The sequence below is a fragment of the Notolabrus celidotus genome, unplaced genomic scaffold (assembly GCF_009762535.1).
Source record: "Notolabrus celidotus isolate fNotCel1 unplaced genomic scaffold, fNotCel1.pri scaffold_205_arrow_ctg1, whole genome shotgun sequence".
NCBI lineage: Eukaryota > Metazoa > Chordata > Actinopteri > Labriformes > Labridae > Notolabrus > Notolabrus celidotus.
Window position 1 is genome coordinate 1 of NW_023260060.1, and position 18,431 is coordinate 18,431.

The 18,431-nt window shown below is 42.6% G+C and overlaps 1 protein-coding gene and 1 long non-coding RNA gene across 3 annotated transcripts; both read left to right on the plus strand.

Moving 5' to 3' along the window:
- Window positions 1-2,450: 2,450 nt before the first annotated feature.
- Window positions 2,451-5,237, plus strand: LOC117809026 (transcriptional regulator Myc-like). Of its 2 annotated transcripts, none has more exons than XM_034678700.1 (3): window positions 2,451-2,664; window positions 3,474-4,112; window positions 4,253-5,237. In XM_034678700.1, exons 2-3 carry the CDS (start codon window positions 3,482-3,484, stop codon window positions 4,798-4,800), a joined length of 1,179 nt encoding a protein of 392 aa, XP_034534591.1. In that variant the 5' UTR covers window positions 2,451-2,664; window positions 3,474-3,481; the 3' UTR covers window positions 4,801-5,237. The 2 variants fall into 2 exon arrangements, with proteins under 2 accessions (XP_034534591.1, XP_034534590.1); XM_034678699.1 differs by having other exon boundaries at window positions 4,256-5,237.
- A 2,577-nt stretch (window positions 5,238-7,814) lies between these two features.
- On the plus strand, window positions 7,815-8,739 carry LOC117809028. The gene is made up of 2 exons (XR_004630426.1): window positions 7,815-7,963; window positions 8,300-8,739. It is a non-coding gene; the product is annotated as an uncharacterized LOC117809028 (long non-coding RNA).
- The last annotated feature ends 9,692 nt before the right edge of the window (window positions 8,740-18,431 follow it).

Genomic DNA, 18,431 nt, shown 5'->3' on the forward strand with positions numbered 1-18,431 from the left:
AAAAAGGGTCCCCGTAAACCACCTTCACCAGTCCGTACACACACACTGAGGGAAAAGGCTCATGAGAGCAAACACACTCAGAAGCAGAGAGCTAAAGAAGGAGGAAGGGACAGAACAAGAGCTTCTCTGGATGAAGCCAGAACCTATAGAGCGCCCCCTGCTGACTGGCTGCAGTATAGCACATGAAGCCCTCCTCCTCCATTGAAACAGATGGAACATGAGTCAAACTAGAAAATTAAAATACACATTAAATAAATGTTTCTCAATCATGGTTTCTGTCATTACAGTTAGCTCTTATCATGATGAGTTACGCCCCATTGTTCTTTCCTTTAGAAGTTTAGTTTAAATTATTTCTTCAATGTTAAAAAAATGATGCCATCGCTCACTAAAAGAAAAAAAAGAAGAAGTGGTAAAATTATAAAAAGCATGATTATAAATAAAATACTTAAAAAAAAATCAACACAGTTAAATTAAAACTATAAAATAAGTAAGAGTGGAAAGAAAAATTTAAAATAGGGTAGTGTTAACAAGATCAGATGAATACAAGAAATAAATAAGATAAATAAATGTTAAAGCAATGATTCAAATAATAATAAAAATAAGGAGTGTTTACTGTTCTTATAAAACTCAGAAAAACAAACAACTACCTTTAAAGTATGTCACAGTTTTAATATTTCAGTGCGTTATTCTTAAGTTAGTTTGAAACAGCTTGTTTCAACTCAAGTCCCGCCTCTGACAAGCAAATAGCCAATCAGAGCTCAGGGTTACTTCATGAGTGTTAGAGTGAGGATAATAACACTTTACTACTTTAAATACTTCTAAGTATATTTTCCTAACTACATGTGTGTCCTTCAGAGGGTCTGCTGACTTCTACATCAGATCCAAAGAGAGAAGAAATCACAGGAAGAGCTGCAGATTGAAGCAGTGAGTCACAGCGGCCACCAGGGGGCAGCACAGTGTCAGTGTAACAGCAGCTGGTATAATGTGATGGTGATGATGATGATGATGGACGTGAGAACAAATCAAACTTATATTATTGTGTCTTTGTCTCCTGAGAGGGGAAACCACGGAACACTTTTACCATTTCTGAAACAAATTAGCATTTCATTTTTAAGGAAAGGGAGTGTACCACAGGAAGTGATCCTGAAGTGATGGAGTGAGGGGTCATTTAGTTTGTTTTGATGGAGAGAAACCAAACAGATGGACATGGTTTACATATGTAGACATCCTTGGGTTTCAGAGAGAGGTGTTAGACCTCAGATGAAAAAGCATCATATCACCGCAAAACCTTCATCATGTGTCGGACTCCAGATGAGACGGCCTCAGACCAAACAGAGTCAGACTAAACGGTAAAAGTGTTTCATCTTTTGTAAAATTGTTTCCTTAAATGTAAATTTGTTTTGGTCTTGGTGAAAGTGTTTTGCTGATGTAATTTTGTTTTATAAAATGTAAAAAAATGTTCTCCAAAATGTAAATTTGTCTCCAACTTTGTAAAAGTGTTTCATCTTTTGTAAATGTGTTTCCTTAAATTTAAAATTGTTTCCTTAAATGTAAATGTAAATTTGTTTTGGCCTTGGTAAAAGTGTTTTGCTGATGTAATTTTGTTTACAATAAAATGTAAAAAAATGTTTTCCAAAATGTAAATTTGTCTCCAACTTTGTAAAAGTGTTTCATCTTTTGTAAATGTGTTTCCTTAAATTTAAAATTGTTTCCTTAAATGTAAATGTAAATTTGTTTTGGCCTTGTTAAAAGTGTTTTGCTGATGTAATTTTGTTTTATAAAATGTAAAAAATGTTTTCTAAAATGTAAATTTGTCTCCAACTTTGTAAAAGTGTGTCATCATTTGTAAATGTGTTTGTCCTTCAGGGCCACCGTAGTAAAGCACATTGAATTGCTCTTTGTATGAATGGTGCTTTATAAAAAAAATCTTGCCTTGCCTTTTACATAAAAGTAGATTTCTATTATTTTAGTTTCAATTTATTTTTTATTCACTAAAAACATTTTTTTTACATTTCATATGAACTTACTCCTTCCTTTAAGCATCTCTTAAATCTTCTAAATTATGAACATATTTTTTCTTTTTGTTACATTCTTGTGTTTATCATTTGTTTGTTTATTTGTTTGTTTATTTGTTTGTTTGTCTCTCAGGTCTTAATCACTGAATCACAGCCGTGTTCCTGGAACTTCCCCCCCTGCATCATTTACAGTCAGCACGGACCACCTTCTTCCGCCCGCCTCCGCGAAACGAAATAGTCCCCATGTTTCACGCGTGATTTCGCTCCCTTTGTGGACCAGTTGTTTTTAAAAGTGGCTCATGCTTATCAAAGGGACATTAGGTTATTTATCAGACTGATTTTAACACCTTAAAGGGGGTTTTATGTGTACTACGTAGCTCACATTTGGCGCCAAAACAGAGTAGTGCGGATGGATATGAAAGAGGCAGGAGCTGCAGTTTTAAATGTCCCCTCAGCTGCAGCAGCTGGTGGAGCTGATTCACTCTGAGCAGGCAACACATCACCATCAGAGGGGTGGACAGTGAAGCTTCTTACATTACTCACGGATCATCCACTAAGACTTTAGACTTATTCAGTTTTATAAACTCCACTCTGAAGATTTCTCCTCCTCTCATCATCACTGCAGGCTCCCTCTGTACCTCTCATCACGGTGAGTTCACGGTCTCTCGTCTTTTTCAGCTTTCTTCACTTCTCCTCGGGACACTTTGATCCACATCACTCTGAAAGCTGTGCCGAATTGTTCCCTGGACTCACCTTTAACTATTCCTAACACTTTATTAAGATATCTGAAACTGAACATGGTGAATTTAAGCTGTAAATATAAAACTGCATATTTTCATAATGGGATTTGGTGGCTGTGGCTCCACCTGTCAGTGTTAGAGCAAACTTTAACTTGACACTGTATCATCACATTCAAACATGATATTAACATTATGTGTAACATACTAAGTGTCATGTTTTATTTACATTCAGAGGTTTTATTTTGCACATCACTTGAGTCTTCGCCTGGAGCTGTACACAGCTCCAGCAGCTTATCAGATGTGTTTTGGTTATTCAAACAAACTTTGTAAAGAGTTATTGTGTGCCGAATTGTTGACCCTTGTGTTCAAATGTTAAATCTTCATATTTTAGTGTAATTTTTTTGTATTTAACATTGACTACCACCACAAGAGCTCTTAATGTTCTGTTTCTTGCATGAGGTTTGGTCTGGCTGGATTTATAGATGTTATTTTACTTCATGTGTAAAGCTGAGCTTTGTTCACTTTAAAAACTGGATGAATGAAGTTAACTCAAAGGTCAAACTGCATCCTGAGAGGTGACATGAAGGTTTTAAAGTGACCTTTGTGTGTGTGTCAGTAATGTGACGGTGTTCATGTGAAGTTGTTTTATGATGAGAGTTGTGATATTGATCCCTGATGGTGGCTTTAAAAGTGATCCTGATGTTTTGTCCCCTCACAGGCAGCCTGATGCCGCCGGTGTTAACCATGCCCAGCATGAACTATGATTACGACTATGACACGGTTCAGCCATACTTCCTGCTGGATGGTGAGGAGGAGGACTTCTACCCGCCCCCTCGCTCCCAGCTCCTCCCAGGCCCCGGTGAGGACATCTGGAAGAAGTTTGAGCTCCTGCCGACGCCCCCCCTGTCGCCGAGGCGCAGATCCTCCTTCTGTGAAGTCCCGCTGTCCGCCGCTGAACACCTGGAGGCGGTGTCTGACCTGCTGGATGACGACTGCGACCCCTCAGCTGCCCTTCTCCAGTCCTTCATCATCCAGGACTGCATGTGGAGCAGCAGCTTCGCGGCGGCCGCCAAGCTGGAGCGGGTGGTGTCCAAGAGGCTGGCCGCGCTGCAGGCCCGGCGAGACTCCTCCACAGACCGAGCAGCCGCTGATGAGCAGGTGTGCAGCTCTCAGGTGAACTCAGAGTACCTGCAGGATTTCCACACGGCAGCGACGGACTGTATCGACCCCTCCGTGGTGTTTCCGTGTTCCACGCTGAGCGAGAGGAGCGAGGGGAGCGAGGACGGGGCAGACGTGGAGGTGACATCAGAGCTGTGTCTGGACACGCCGCCTCTCAGCAGCAGTGACAGCGAATCAGGTGAGACACGGGCTTTTATTCTGAAAAGTTATCACTGACTTTAATGAGATCTTATTCTGACAGTTTGAGTTTAGAGTCAGTTATTTAAAGGGACATGCCAACAATTCAAAGTAAAAACATCTCCTTCATTTTACCCTCAGAAGAAGAAGAAGATGAAGAGGAGGAAGGCGAGGAGGATGGCGAGGAGGATGAAGAGATCGACGTGGTGACGGTGGACAGGCGGAAGTTGTCCCAGCGGTCAGACGGCGGCAGCAAACCGAGCCCGTCCCCTCTGGTCCTGAAGCGCTCTCACATCGACGTCCACCAGCACAACTACGCCGCCGCCCCCCAGCAGCCTGCGGGGAAACGCTTCAAGCCCCAAGGCGTCTGCTCGCCGCTGAGGCAGACCCGCAAGTGCCACAGTCCTCGGTCGGACGGCGAGGACAACGAGGACAAACGCAGGACTCACAACGTGCTGGAGAGGCAGCGCAGGAACGAGCTGAAGAGGAGCTTCCTGGCTCTGAGGGACCAGATCCCGGCGCTCGCCAACAACCAGAAAGCCTCCAAGGTGGTGATCCTGAAGAGGGCGACGGAGTTCGTGGAGGAGGTGAGGGAGGACGAGAGGAGGCTGCTGACGATGAAGGACGAGCTGAGGAAGAGGAGCAGAGAGCTGAGGCACAGACTGAAGCAGCTGAGGACTTTACCGTGACACCGGAGCTGCTGCTGACTTCTTTAATGAAGAATCTGAAAAATATTTATTAAAGTAAATATGAAAATAAAGACTCACCTGAACGCTGGAACTACAAGGACCATGATGCACTGCTCCACAGGCTCTATACTCTGTCACACTGTGTGTGTGTGTGTGTGTGTGTGTGTGTAAATATTGATGTTATGACAGTTTTTGCACTATTCCTCTAAAAACTGATTTATTTAAGTTTACACAGAATATGAATACTGAGGAGTCGGTGTGTTTCATCCTCCGGCTGACTGTAATCATGTCCATCAATAATTTAATCATAGTTTAACATTCCCGAAGGCGTGGACCTGTTATTGTATTTTTATATTTTTGTATTGCCTCCTTTATCAGAAGTGTTTCAAACCCTTCAAAATAAAAGCCCTTCTTCCAAAGGAGGTCCTTCAATCTCATGACAGAATGAAACATGTCTTTATTTATGAACAGTCCACGATCAACAAAGACCCAACATCAAGACCGGATCAGATCCAGTCCCATCTTCCAGACAGGACTCAGTCTGATCTCATCTTAATCCACCATGAGCAGAGCACTTTGCAGCATTTAGCAAGTTACAGTGGCAAGGACAAACTTCCTTTAACAGGCAGAAACCTCCAGCAGGACCAGACTCATGTTAGACACACATCTGCTGAGACCGTGTTGGAGAGAGGGATAGAGGGAGATGAAGAGAGAGAGAGAGATGATAGTGGGGAGACGGATAGTAGTAGTTGTAGCAGCTGGAGTCTGGACCACGTCCACAGCAGCAGAGATCCAGAGGAACCTACGAGACAAGGGAGCTCAGGGACTCCAGAAAGGTCTAAGAAAAGAGAGAAGAGAGGGAGACCAGAAGAAAGAAAAAGGAGAATACATGGGGAAGGAAAGGACGGAAGGAAAGGATGGGATAAGGAAAGGAGACAGGAAAGAAGGAATGAAAGAATAAAGGAAAGAAAGAAAGAAAGAAAGAAAGAAAGAAAGAAGGAAGGAATGAAAGGAAAAAGGAATGAAAGAAAGAGAAGGAAGGAAGGAAGGAAAGAAAGAAGGAATAAAAAAGAAAGAAGTAAAGAAAGAAAGGATGAATAACAGACCCCCAAAAAGGAATCTACAGCAGAGATCCAGAGGAACCTACGAGACAAGGGAGCTCAGGGACTCCAGAAAGGTCTATGGTTAGTAACTTTAATGGGACAGGAAGAGTTAAAGTGAGAGACAGACAGAGAGAGGAGAGAGAGGGAAAGACAGGATCCCAGTGTGTCAGTCTAAGCCTATAGCAGCAGAACTAAGACCCGGTCCAAGCCTGATCCAGCTCTAACTATAAGCTTCATCAAAAAGGAAAGTTTGAAGCCTACTCTTAAAAGTGGAGAGGGTGTCTGCCTCCCGGACCCTGACTGGTAGATGATTCCAAAGGAGAGGGGCCTGATAACTGAAGGCTCTACCTCCCATACTACTTTTAGAGACTTTAGGTACGATGAGCAGGCCTGCATGTTGGGAGCGTAGAGGTCTAGAGGGGTAACAGGACACGATGAGGTCTTTAAGATATGAAGGTGTCTGATCATTCAGAGCTTTGAAGGATTTTAAATTCTTGTCATTTAGAAAAGATCCTCAGACATCAGTCAGAGGACAGTTAGAGGACGTCTCCCTCTCATGCTCGCCTCAGTTAAAGTTCTTGTTCTGGTCTCTAAGAGTCGGACAGAAAGGATCCCTACAGAGAGAGAGCTTTCTGAGGATGAGGATGACCGCCTGTTTCACTCCCACTACCTCCAATATTTCTCTCTCATCCCAAAAAAAGAAAGAAAAGAAAGAAATGGAAAAGAATCTGATGAGTCACAGATTCTCTGCTGAGTCATGCACAGACCATGCGGACCATCCAAGACAGTGAGTGAGTTAGAGCCGAGGGATTTCCTGTTTCTGCTGTCACCGTCACTGTTTCCAAAATCATCATCACAGAGTTAGGAGAGGAGTTCAGGGATTTAAAGGAGAGCCAGGTGATTGTCCACAGGTCATCATGGACACCAAAGACTCACAGGGGATCTCAGGCTGCTGTCTTTAAAACCTTCATTCCAGCTACTGTCTCTTTAAAGGGATATTTCAGTGTTTTTGAAGTGGGGTCGTATGAGTTACAGTACACTAGTGCTCCTGGTAGCCACAATGAGTGCCGGTGAGCTCTTCCCCTTTAAGGAGAAAACTCCCAGAGGTAAGCTAGGATATTATCTCAAGAGGATCCCTCTATGAACCAGAGTTTACAGAGGAAGAACTCCAGATGCAGACCCAACGTACCAACGAAGAAGAGAGGGGAGAAAGTTCTGTGCTAACGAGTGAGCAGGAGAGATCCCACGTTACCTGGTGGTGCCGGTGTGTAAACTGTGAGCCCATGCCAACCAACCCAGAGAGCTTCTGCTGTCAGGAGAGGGACTTAGTGACAACTACAGGACCTTTCTGAATCAGAGGATCCCAGCGGCTCACATGAGGCTCCAGTCTGCATCACTCATCATCCAGAGTTCCCTGCCTTACAGGAGGTCTGCTTGTTTGAACAGCCGGGATAAAGACAGGAACGTCTCCATCTTTTAAATGTGCAGAAAAGTGAGTTTAATTCACTCTAAAGACCGAGACCGCTACTTGATCCTGCTACGTGCTTGTTGATCCAAACAGCTGATCGGCGTGTATCTGTGCTCATGCAGCGGAAGAACACCGGTCTACGAGGTGCGTCTGAAAATAGTCCCAAAACAGAGACTGACAGCAAACTGAAGAGCTTCATGTTTTCTACTGGTGCATGCATTTGCACCGTGATGAGTGCCTGGACCATATTTTCTTAACTTTAGTGAAATCACGTGAAATAGGCGACCCCGTCTGCAGAGAATTGTAGCCTAGCTTACCTGCCGGTCCTCTGGGAATGTTCTCATTAAAGGGGAAGAGCTCAGCGGCACTCATTGTGGCTACCAGGAGCACTAGTGTACTGTAACTCATACGACCCCACTTCAAAAACACTGAACTATCCCTTTAAGGCCCTCTGGAAGCCTCCTCTAATGTTGCCATGATAGAAAGTGACCCGCTGTTTCTCTTTTTAGGACCAAACCCATTGAATTTTCTGCTAACTAAGCGTCGGACGTTTCCATGTTGGATCCTGTTCATCAACATGATGAAGGAGCAGGTGAGAGAAACTGTAGGTTAGTGATCTTAGGTCAGCAGGTTCAAAGTTGTGCCATGAGTTTCTTTTTAAAGGTGTGTGAACCTCAGAGCTCAGAGAAGAAGGAGAACTGATTCTTCAATATTCTGAGTTTAAATTACCCGTAGCTTCAACTCTGAGTGCCGATCAAAATAGACTTTGTCGAAACCTCAGAACTGATCTTTCTCACTGAGGTTCACGTCTGTACTCTCCCCACACAACCTGCTAACCCCCCCCCCCCATGGGACGCCATGATGGTCTCCCCCTTTAACACCACCCACTCTGCACCCTGCCTCCCCTCTCTCGGCGTGTCTGCCGCAGGGTTTCCCCTCGCGTCGACTTCCTCCCACGCCGAGCGGAAAGAGAAACTGGTTCCTCTGCAGACCCCGAGAGAGACGAGCTGCAGACCACGGAGCATCACGGCGCATCACGGCGCATCACGGCGCTCACTTTCCAGACGGCTGACGGGGAAGCGAGCGAACGGGAGACGGCTGGACAGGAACTTTAAATGTTGTGTGTGTTTATGTTTCCTACATAAAGCTACTCCATGATAATGTCTCTGTTCATGCAGAGTAACTGTGCATGCAGATGAGCTCTGTGATGATTATTTGCAGTCGTGCATGCGGCTAACGCTACGGCCAAACGGGCCGTTCAATAACGGTACGTCATGGCTAACGGTCCCGTCTGTGTAACGGCTGGACGTGCAGACAGGCCCTGAACTCTACCTGTAACATGTTATCTCATTAAAACCCTGTTTTCAAGACTTCATGCATGCCTCCATTTTGTGTCTGTACTGTGGGTCCTGACCTGGATTCATTATGCCAGTCTTAGAGGCCTTAAGAAATCCTTCTCCTCTAAAGAGAAGTTGTATTGTGTAAGAATCAGAGAAGGAAACAGACTGTCAGAACAATGAATGTTCAAAAAGGGAAACATAAAATCAAGTTAAAAAAAGAGGAATATAAAGCTGAGTTTGAAATAAAGGCCTGGTCCTCTACCAACCTGAGGCTCCAACAACATTTTCAGACTTCTTTAGAACAACAAAGAAGAAGAACACATGAAGAGGTGAAGTGTCTTTGATCGATCAGTGAAAGAAACGTCACAGATGGAGGATTTCTGTCAGTGGGAGGACGTGCGAGGGGACTTTCCCCCCCAGACAAAAAATAAACCTCAAGAGAAAAAAAAAGAACGTGCTGTAGAGTGTGGAAAGTTTAAAAGTGTCAGAAAACACAGAAGTGTGAGTCACCCTGTCAGATCCCTCTGTGCTCACCTCCATCCTGTCCTGCAGCTGGTCTGAAGACTCTCTGAACATCACTCTTGATTTGAGGCTCACGTCTTTAATAACTTCATCATGTTGGGGGTTTCAGGAGTTAGGTTCATGCATGAATAAAGCACTAAACACATATTTAGCCCTGATTATTATTTTATAAGATCTGAATTCAATCAAGAGTCTCCAGATGAAGGACTGACAGAAGAACCAGACTTGTCCATAGCGGTCCTTCAGGTATCACATGACGACACTTCGGCTTTTATCAAACAGGCGAACACACCGCTCTCAGTCGCCTCTCAGCACCAGCAGAAGTTGTTGGATTGCATTTTCAGTGAAACCCTGATCTTGTCTTCAGTCCTAATCAGTCATTTTGGGCTTAGACCAAAGCTGGGCAAAGGTCTGCTTCTACCTGAGGTCTGTAATGACGGCCAAATTCCACCAGATCTGTGTCCGATCCGTCACAGCTCCGGATCTGATAGGTTTCTATTCTAGTCAATGTGTTAACTTCCACTGGATCCGCTCCGTTGTGTTCTGGCTGCGTCTCTGATCCGGCAGGTCGGAGTCCTCCGGATCAGATACACAAGACTTTGATCTTTGACCATTACTAGAAACCTCAACGGCAGGCCTTCATACTCCTACGAGGACACAGACTGAAGCAGATTTAATTTCAGTTTCTATAAGTGTTCCACAAAGAGTCACAAACTGACCTGATAGCCAAAAGTTTGCATGACACTAAGCATGCACAAATAAAAGCCCATAATTCAGGTCAAAAGAAAGAACACGCCGACTTTTAAGCATCATGAAAAACACGGACACCAGCTGGTTCTCGGGTACGTGTGAATACGGACACACCAAACTTTGAAAGAAGCAGGATGTACGAATGAAACTGTCTGCATTGAAGCAACAATATTAGATCTGTGTTTGGTCCATCTCTAGGTCTCTATTCTAGTCAATGTGTTAACTTCCACTGGATCCGCTCCGTTGTGTTCCGGCTGCGTCTCTGATCCGGAGGACTCTGACCTGCCGGATCAGATACACAAGACTTCTATTGTTCCCGGATGCCGGAGCACAACGCATCAATCTCAAGAGTGTTTGGGCTTGAAATGCTAACCTAGTATTTGAACGTCTCTGGTGTTGAATCCAATGCAACATGAGTTAGGGACAAATTCCACCAGATTTGTGTCTAGTCCGTCTCCGATCCGTCACAGCTCTGGATCTGATAGGTTTCTATTCTAGTCAATGTGTTAACTTCCACTGGATCCACTCCGTTGTGTTCCGGCTGCGTCTCTGATCCTGCAGGTCGGAGTCCTCCGGATCAGATACTCAAGACTTCTATTTGTGCCGGATGCCGGAGCACGACGCATCAATCTCAACAGAGCAGATGGAGCGGGACAGGAAGTCAGGTTTCACCAAAACCAAATGAAAACATCCGGTTAATTTTCAGAATAAAAGACTCTGTGTTATCACCAGATCGTATTTCACTTAACTACAACAACAAACCAAAGTCATGATGAGCGGAGCCAGGCCTGGAGTCAACAGGTCAGAGGTTTTCAGAGGACCAGAAAGACAACATGGATGAGGAGAGGAGGAGGAGGAGGATCCTTGATTCAGGGATTACAGAAGGGGAAACCTCGGTCACATGACTCCAGCTGTCCGGCGGTCCTGCTCCGTGCTGTGGAGACGGACCGGACACAGATCTGGTGGAAGTCCGGCGTGTTGTATCAAAACAGGTTCTAGCATTGTCTGATTTTCATTGGTATCATATTGACGTTCAAAATTCTGGCATCCTGACGCCCTGACTCGTCGACTCGAGTCATCAAACCTCAGGATGATTTAGTTTTATCACAGCTCAGGTCTCAGTTTGATATTCAAAGCTGGACCAGAAAGACAACATGGATGAGGAGAGGAGGAGGAGGAGGATCCGTGATTCAGGGATTACAGAAGGGGAAACCTCGGTCACATGACTCCAGCTGTCCGGAGGTCCTGGAAACTTAACCGGTGGGTGTTGACGGACGAGAGTGCACGGATCAGAGACGGACTGGACACGGATCTGGTGGAAGTCCCGTGTGAGTCCTGTAAGAGTTTGATTCAGTGGTGCAAAGTGAACAGAAGACTCAGTTCAGTTTTTGCGTCATGCATGATCACAGAGGCTGCAGCTTCAGGTTCTTCTCTTCTTCTTTCTTCTTCTCCTGCCAGCAGCAGGTGAAGAAAATGAAAGCCAGAAATGAAAGGTCATTGGGTTCAAGGACATCAAACAGAAGCTAAAAACACAGCAGCATGTCTTCAGCTTCAGCTTCAAACGCAGCACCTCGTGTTTTCTGAGAAGCGCGGCTGTCCTTTCACAGAAACGTCTCGGCTGTAGTTTCGGACGGAGACTCAGGTGGTTCTCAGGTGAGTCAGCCGACTGGAGGCTGTTTCCTTCAGCTGGTCGTGACAAAGATCATTCTCCTGACTCTCTGAGTCTGAGCCCGGCCACCATGAGGGTGGGAACATGGACTGGCGGCTCCTTCACCGCCTGTGGATCTCAGGATTCATTTTAACATATATCGACAGAATATAGAGTCCTAGATCTGTCCCCATCAAACGTTGGATTCCCTCGTGTTTGGTTGATTGCTTTGTTTCTGTGAAGTGTTTCAAAGCTTTCATCTGAAGCAGTGTGTCCCAGCTGTGAGCCGTGTGTCTGACAGACGTCAGTGCTTTGAACAGACAGACTTGTAGGTTTGAGCCTGGACATGAGGTTTGTTGACTTTAAGAAACAGAGGACTTGACCCTGATGAAGTACTTTAACAATAGTGCTGCAGGACTTCCAAATGAAATACATCCCGTCAGGAGACGGGAGTCAGCCTGAGTTAAAGCTGCATGTCTGCAGCAGAGGAAGCAGCAGTATTAGTTCTGTGGTAATCTAATCAGACAGCTGCCGTCTGGTTAACCATCAGAAGTAAAAGTAAAGCTCCACCTGTGACAGCTCAAACTGCTGAGCTGATAAGGCTTCAAGCGCGGCCCCTGTTTACCCACGATGCCAAGCGGCGTTATCAATTGAACAGAGGAGTGGCTTCCTGCTTCCTGATGGCAATAAACCTTCTGATCGAGGAGGAAGGAAGCACCTTATATGGGCAGGGGGTGTTAGTGTAACAGAGTAATGGTTCATGTTAAAAGGTATGTTTCAGATGATTCAGATTCAACAGGGTCCGTTCACAAAGATATGCAGTAAACAGGTCCTAAATAATGAGACTTCAGAGGTCCCAGAGTCTGTGCTCCAGCCCCCTGTGGATCATGACGGTACTGCAGGTGATCCATGAAGGTTATTTTACACTTATTTGGTTGCTTTTCAGAAACAAGTGAATAAAGAGTTCTTAATGTTCATGAAGAATGTCTCCATCAATCCACGGTTGATCTGAGCTGTGTGAAAATAAAGAGTTTATTTTTGGAGTGACGCTGTACGATTCAAACTTTTTAATGTACTGATAGAAATAAAGACAGTTTAAGTCTGCTCATATAAAAGTCATTTATTTAGAGTTACTTAGTTAGATTGATTAGAAGTCAGGTAGATATTATTCGTTATGTTAGTTAGTTAGTTAGATAGTTAGTTAGTTAGTTAGTTAGTTAGTTAGTTAGTTAGTTAGTTGGTTAGTTAGTTAGTTAGTTAGTTAGTTAGTTAGTTAGTTAGTTAGTTGGTTAGTTAGATTGATTGATAGTAAGTTAGCGAGTTAGTTAGCCACTTAGCTGTTCGGCCGGTAAGTGAGACAATAACTTTGTCTTTTTTTGTTTGTTTGTTTGTTCATTCGTTAGATTGATTGAGTTATCGTTCGTCTGCCAGTTAGTTAGCCACTAAGCTATTCAGCCCGTAAGTCGAACAATAACTTTGTTCATTAGTTTGTTCGTTCATTCATTAGCTAGTAAGTTAGCCACTTAGCTATTCAGCCAGTGAGTGAGACAATAACATTGTTGGTTGTTCGTTTGTTCGTTTGTTCGTTTGTTCCTTCTTTCTTTCCTTCATTTGTCATTCGTTCGTTTCTTTGTTTTATTGTTCGTCCATTAATTTGTTTGTGGGTTCATTAGTTAGTTAGTTAGATTGATAGTAAGTTAGCCAGTTAGTTAGCCACTCACAGCAAGTGAGACAATAACATCGTCCGTCCGTTCGATCGTCCGTCCGTCCGTCCGTCAGTCCGTCCGTCCGTTCGATCGTCCGTCCGTCCGTCCGTCCGTTCGATCGTCCGTCCGTCCGTCCGTTGGATCGTTTGTTTGTTCATTGGTTAAATTGATTGTTAGTCAGCGAGTTAGTTAGCCACTTAGCTATTCAGCCAGTGAGTGAGACAATAACATTGTTGGTTGTTCGTTTGTTCGTTTGTTCGTTTGTTCCTTCTTTCTTTCCTTCATTTGTCATTCGTTCGTTTCTTTGTTTTATTGTTCGTCCATTAATTTGTTTGTGGGTTCATTAGTTAGTTAGTTAGATTGATAGTAAGTTAGCCAGTTAGTTAGCCACTCACAGCAAGTGAGACAATAACATCGTTCGTCCGTCGGTCCTTCCGTCCGTTCGATCGTCCGTCCGTCTGTCCGTTGGATCGTTCGTTCGTTCGTTGGTTAAATTGATTGTTAGTCAGCTAGTTAGTTAGCCACTTAGCTATTCAGCCAGTAAGTGAGACAATAACTTTGTTCCTTTTGTTCATTTGTTTGTTTGTTTGTTTGTTTGTTTGTTTGTTTGTTTGTTTGTTTGTTTGTTTGTTTGTTTGTTTGTTCGTTTGTTGAGTTATTGAAAATCCGACAATTGTTTTGCCACTTAGCTATTCAGCCACTGAGCCGAACAATAACTTTGTTAGTAAGTATTTTTGTTTGTTTGTTTGTTTGTTTGTCTGACGCAACATTTTTCATTAATCTAATAATTTGATCTTTTAGTCAGAAAGAGATTATTTGAGATATTCAGTTAGTTACCTGGTTAGTGAGGTTTATAACGAGTTATCTGTTTGGTTGGTGTGTAATTTGTTTTTGAAGTTCTGAGTAATTTAAGGAAGTTAGCTCGATGGTTTGATGTTAGAGAGTTTAGTGATCAGTTCTTGTCAGGTGATTGAATCAGTAAGTTTGTTGATTCCTGATTGATCTGTTATTCTCATGAGTTAGTTAGGTAAAGGTAATTATTATTGATTGGTTAGTGGGTCAGTTATTTGGTATTAGTTAGTAAGTGATATGTTTGGTTATTCAGGCATGGACACTGACTGAAGTGAAGAGTCTGTTTTGTTTCTCTGATCAGTGGAGTCTGTTTCATGGAGTCCGACTCTAATAAAAGATAGTCAATCATTACAGATCAAAGAAACCTGTGATCTTTATATTCACCACCTTCACCAGATGCAGCACTGAGGGTTCGAGTACATCACACAGCTCGCTCTACATGACGAGGGTACGGTGGTCTGCAGGGACAAACAAAGTCAGTGAATCTTAGGATGAACACTCAGAATAACTCAAACAGGTCAGATAATATCACCACACAGGATCTCCTTCACCTGTGTCTGTTGGAAAAAACAAACTGTGCCTTTAATCTGACACACAGATAACTAAACCTTCACCCAGGTGGACCCCCTCACCGACTCTCCACTTCCTGTCACCTGCTCCAGATCCTTTAAATAAACACACAGCGGTTAATGTTCAGTGTTTAACGTGACCTCTTTCTTTCTCTCTCTCGCTCTGTCGTTCTCTTTATTCTTTCTTTATTGTTCGGTGGAGGAACAGCTCTGATGTGATGAATAATCTGCTGCAGCAGTAACTCAGTGTTTACTGTTTAAAGGATGTTATAGAATAATGACTCAGCAGCTAAAATACAGAAAGGTACAACAGTTAAAATACTCTGTTTGTAGAAAAGTTGAATTTATCATGGAGTATTAATGATGTTTGTTTGAAACGTTTACTGAGATATGCTGAAATAATTTAATTTTTAAGCATTTGTTTTATTTGAATCTACATGACTCATTAAATACGTATTTAAAAGAGTTCACATTATTTCTCACATCATTTTTTTTGTCTTTTCAAACATTTTTGTTCAAGTCTTTGAAGAGGAGGAAACTGTAGAACAATTATATTTCTTCATGCAGAGCAAAGGTCTTTATGATAATATTTGAAATGATTGTGTTTGAATCCAGTGCTGCATGGAAGGCCCCAATACTGGACCTGGACTTACTTGAAACCCACATTAACCAATCTTAGTGTCATAATGGACGATGATTTTAAATCAGATAAACAGATCAATGAAAAAGCTAGCAAAGCTACACTCCCGCAAGGTCTCTCAGGTCTACTCGTCACAACTTATTTTATTATTATTTTTTTTTTTTTTTATTAATTATTTAATTATTTAATTATTTTTATTTTTTTTAAATTTATTTAATTATTTATTTAATTTTTTTATTTATTTATTTATTTTTATTTATTTTAAATTATTTATTTATTTATTTAATTTTATTTATTTATTAATTTTTTTATTAATTTATTAATTAATTTATTTATTTATTTAACCAGATGAGACCCATTGAGATCATGACCTCTTTTAAAGGGCGACCTGGCCAAAAGGTCAACACACGTGAAAATAAATAGTACAGTTCAATAGAATGGAGCATATATGCAGACAGTGGATATATATATATATTATTTTTTTTATTAGTACTTGATTTTTAGTGTCTGTCTGTTTATGTTTGTACAGGGAGTACACAAAAAAAAGTCAAATTCTTAGTATTCTTGAGCTACATTGTGAATAAAGTTCTTTCTGATTCTGATTCAGTGTGTAGAAACAATCAATAACTTAAAGTGTAATTCATAAACACAAAACAGCATGTTTTAAAAACACAGACGTGTTCTGTGGTCTGTCTTTCTTTTAAGGTGGAGCCCTAAGACCAGGCTGAATACCAGGGGTGGTGGTGCCTTCTCGGGCAGTGGCCCCCAAACTCCTTGGCTTTTAACCCCAGAGCTGTGTGGTCTCTGTCTCTGTCTTATCTTTTATTGGATATTTATTTGCTCTTACTGTTTTTTTTAATGATTTATTATTATTGTTATTTTTATTTTCTTTATTCTATTTTTTGTGTGTTTTTTAACTATTTTTTAAAAAGTGTTTTATGTGTTTTTATAGGATTATTTTTATTTTATTCTATTTTATGTTCTGTGTGTTTTAACTTGTTTTACCTCACTGTGCAGCACTTTGCTAAATTTGATTGTTTTTTAAATGTGCTGTTTATAAATAAAGTGGATTGGATGAAAACTTAATGTTTCTGATGAACTTAAAATCATTGGAGAACAATAAACGGCACATTAGTATTTTATTTTTCCCTATTGGCCTCAAAACAGTAAAAAAAAACAAAGCCACAAAAACACCATTTCTCTGAGTTGTCCGCCTTGTTGTGATAAAGCTCGGACAGACTCTGAGCGTCATCAGCAGGACGTGGGCGAGCGGTCGTTACAGCAGGTGACATTGTTAAAGAAAAGCTCCGCCCCCAGCTTCCTTTGATCTCAGGTGAGACACACCTGTCCCATAGATCTGTCAGTGAGACACACTGCAGGAATCCAACACACTCACACACTCACAGAGTTCCCGCTCCGTTTATGGCAGCGTGGACGTAACTTTCACAAACTTATAAAGATAAGATTGACCTTCAGATGTCCCAGTCATGATAAGATGAAACACCTTCAGATCTTAAAGAGCTCATAGTCCCTGTTACCCCTCTAGAACTCTACGCTCCCAACATGCAGGCCTGCTCATCGTACCTAGAGTCTCTAAAAGTAGTATGTAACACACACACTGTGAAACACACACTGTGAAACACACACTGTGAAACACACACTAACACACACTGACACAAACACACACACACACACACACACAGTCCTCTGATTCTTTGGAAGTGAGTAACGTCAGGGAAAACATCTGACAGGAAGCATCAGACTCCCTCCAGTGTGTGTGAAAATGGAAAGTTCTCCATGTGTTATCTCAAACCTCGGGGTGTTTGCTATCTTAGTGAGGACCGATTCCAGTTTGGTGGGAGTTGGCATCCAGATACCATCGTGTCGGCTCCACTCTCGCCTCCACACCGAGAGTAACCTCAGCATTCAGAAATTTGGGATTCCCTGTCACAAAGCCGACCCAAAGCTACTTCTGGTTTGCTCTCTCGTCCGTCAACACCCACCGGTTAAGTTTCCAGGACCTCCGGACAGCTGGAGTCATGTGACCCAGGTTTCCCCTTCTGTAATCCCTGAATCAAGGATCCTCCTCCTCCTCTCCTCATCCATGTTGTCTTTCTGGTCCTCTGAAAACCTCTGACCTGTTGACTCCAGGCCTGGCTCCGCTCATCATGACTTTGGTTTGTTGTTGTAGTTAAGTGAAATACGATCTGGTGATAACACAGAGTGTTTGATTCTGAAAATTAACCGGATGTTTTCATTTGGTTTTGGTGAAACCTGACTTCCTGTCCCGCTCCATCTGCTCTGTTGAGATTGATGCGTCGTGCTCCGGCATCCGGGAACAAATAGATGTCTCGGGTATCTGAGTGGATCCAGTGGAAGTTAACACATTGACTAGAATAGAGACCTATCAGATCCGGAGCTGTGACGGATCGGAGATGGACTAGACACAAATCTGGTGGAATTTGTCCCTAACTCGTGTTGCAGTGGATTCAACACCAGAGACGTTCAAATACTAGGTTAGCATTTCAAGCCCAAACACTCCTCGATCGTCACAGGCATCTAATCGGTGATTATTCAGAATCAAGCCTCCTCTAGTCTCCACCTTTATGTCGGTGTTTCTGAATCTCACACCACTACACACGTATTTCCAGAGACTGTCTCTGAAGTTTTCTTCTTCTTCTTCTTCTTCTTCTTCTTCTGTTACTTAAAGCTGCTGTGAGGAACTTTTGATTTGTATAGGTTCTGGCGCCCCCTTGTGGACAAAGTGATACCTCTTATCTCTTGTCCTAAATATGCAAAAGTAGTGTTTTCAACAAAAACCTCATCCTGTTGTCTTTTAACAGTCAACATTATCAGGCAGTGTGATTATTTTCAATGAAAACAGTCAAATAAAGGCTGATTCTGAAGCAAGAGGTCTATCATGTGGTCTGACACCGACCCCCCTCAGGGCGGCTTCAGGCATTACAAATGACAACAGAGAAGGTGTCAGTGTTGCTGCTGATGGTCTTGTTTGCTACTGAAGGTCATAAAGAG

Bases quoted from the DNA above. Each gene is read 5' to 3' on its own strand.
- LOC117809026 (XM_034678700.1), top strand. From the start codon at position 3,482: ATGCCGCCGGTGTTAACCATGCCCAGCATGAACTATGATTACGACTAT. The intron at 4,113-4,252 runs GTGAGACACGGG...TTTTACCCTCAG, and splicing joins CAGCAGTGACAGCGAATCAG to AAGAAGAAGAAGATGAAGAG.